Source organism: Cyprinodon variegatus, unplaced genomic scaffold (genome assembly GCF_000732505.1).
Source record: "Cyprinodon variegatus isolate N-32 unplaced genomic scaffold, C_variegatus-1.0 Scaffold823, whole genome shotgun sequence".
Taxonomy (NCBI): domain Eukaryota; kingdom Metazoa; phylum Chordata; class Actinopteri; order Cyprinodontiformes; family Cyprinodontidae; genus Cyprinodon; species Cyprinodon variegatus.
Window position 1 is genome coordinate 259,341 of NW_015151276.1, and position 1,419 is coordinate 260,759.

The following is a 1,419-nucleotide window of genomic DNA, read 5'->3' on the forward strand; positions in this document are numbered from 1 at the left end:
TGTCTCGTTAATAAATAACTCTGAATAAACGTCTAATTCAAAGTATCTTTTCCAACATGTTGTGAGTCTTTTTATCTCTAACATCTGTGGAGAAATCCAGGTGAGCTTCTCAGCCTAAAGCGGGCGTGTGTGGAGCGTGATTTAAAAGGAAAGGTACCATAAAGGGTTCAGAGCTCACCCTGCCGCCATACTGCAGCATGGGGGCCGGCAGGACGCGGCCCGTCACCTGAGCCATCTCATCCCGCACTCTGAACTGGAACTCCTGCACAAACGGGTCCGACTCGTAGTTGGCGCTCCTCACCTGCAGGGGGCGGTAGTAAAAGCTTTCTGTTGATCCTGAAACCCTGCAGAGAGGATGGTGTGTGTTCTGGTTCTGCTCTCACCAGGCGGCTGATCTCCTCCTGTCTGTCTGGAGCAGACCGCGCCGTGGCTTTGATCATGGTGGACGTCTGGTTGTCTGTTAGCTTCTTAATGCAGCGCTGACCGGGGACGATGTTACACACCTGCACACAGAAACAACAACAACCGATTCTTTGACTCTGCTTTATGAGAATCTCTGAATCATGGAGCAGCATTACAATCTTTGCGGTAAACAGACAATAAGAACTAAGAATTTCTACCTTATTTAGTCTATAAACCCATCAGGACCAACAGCAGGAGCTCTGACGCATAAATAAGGACAACCCCAAAATAAAACCCTCTTTTGCTCTTAAAGGGGAACGCTGTTTTTTTTTCATTGGCCCCTTCATTTTACGTTATTACATCATGTTCTACTCACCCATTTGGAGCCATTTTCAAGATATTCGGTTTGGTAATCCAAGTAAAAAACAAAGCGGAGTGTGTATGACGTCATCCGCGCGCCGGACTTGAGTCGTGACAGTCAGCCCGGGCCACAGGCGGCTACGCTCTACCCCTACTATTAATTCTAGCTAATCTGAATCGTTCATCTGGAGAGCGAGATCATCTGTAGTAGCAGCACTAGACATCTTCCAGGCATGTGAGGAAAACTAGCAGCAGTTCAGCAGACAGAAAGAATGAACGGTAGCCGACAGGCGGCGCGCGCTGATGATGTCATACACACTCTGCTTTGCCCAAGGTAAAAAAACAGCGTTCCCCTTTAAATGTTAAAAACATTACAGATNCGGGCACGATTTTCTATCCAGCGGTCACGCTCGAAGACGGCTGCGCTGTCGAAAGCGCCTCTGACCTCGGACTGGTTTGCTCCTTGCGTGAAGGAAAATGTGTTTTGACAGTTTGGGCGGAGACAAACCTTCTGATTGGGCCTCACAGAGACGATCAGACAGGAAGTGGTGTTAGGAAGCCGTTGCGTCTGTACCGCAGACGTTGGAGAAGCCTCCTCCACTGTTCCGCCTCCAGCCATCGTCTTCACTTATTGAAGACGAGCTGTCAGTGAAAGGA

General features: G+C 48.9%; 1 protein-coding gene across 1 annotated transcript in view; it reads right to left on the reverse strand.

Annotated features, from left to right (window-relative positions):
• Positions 1-109: 109 nt before the first annotated feature.
• The window catches only part of LOC107098936 (protein argonaute-3-like), a 21,992-nt gene continuing 20,682 nt past the window's right edge, over positions 110-1,419 (reverse strand). The window contains exons 10-11 of the mRNA XM_015396831.1: positions 384-503; positions 110-301 (exon numbers count right to left, since the gene is read on the reverse strand). Coding sequence (XP_015252317.1) covers positions 110-301; positions 384-503 — 312 coding nt within the window. The remainder of the gene's footprint in view (positions 302-383; positions 504-1,419) is intronic.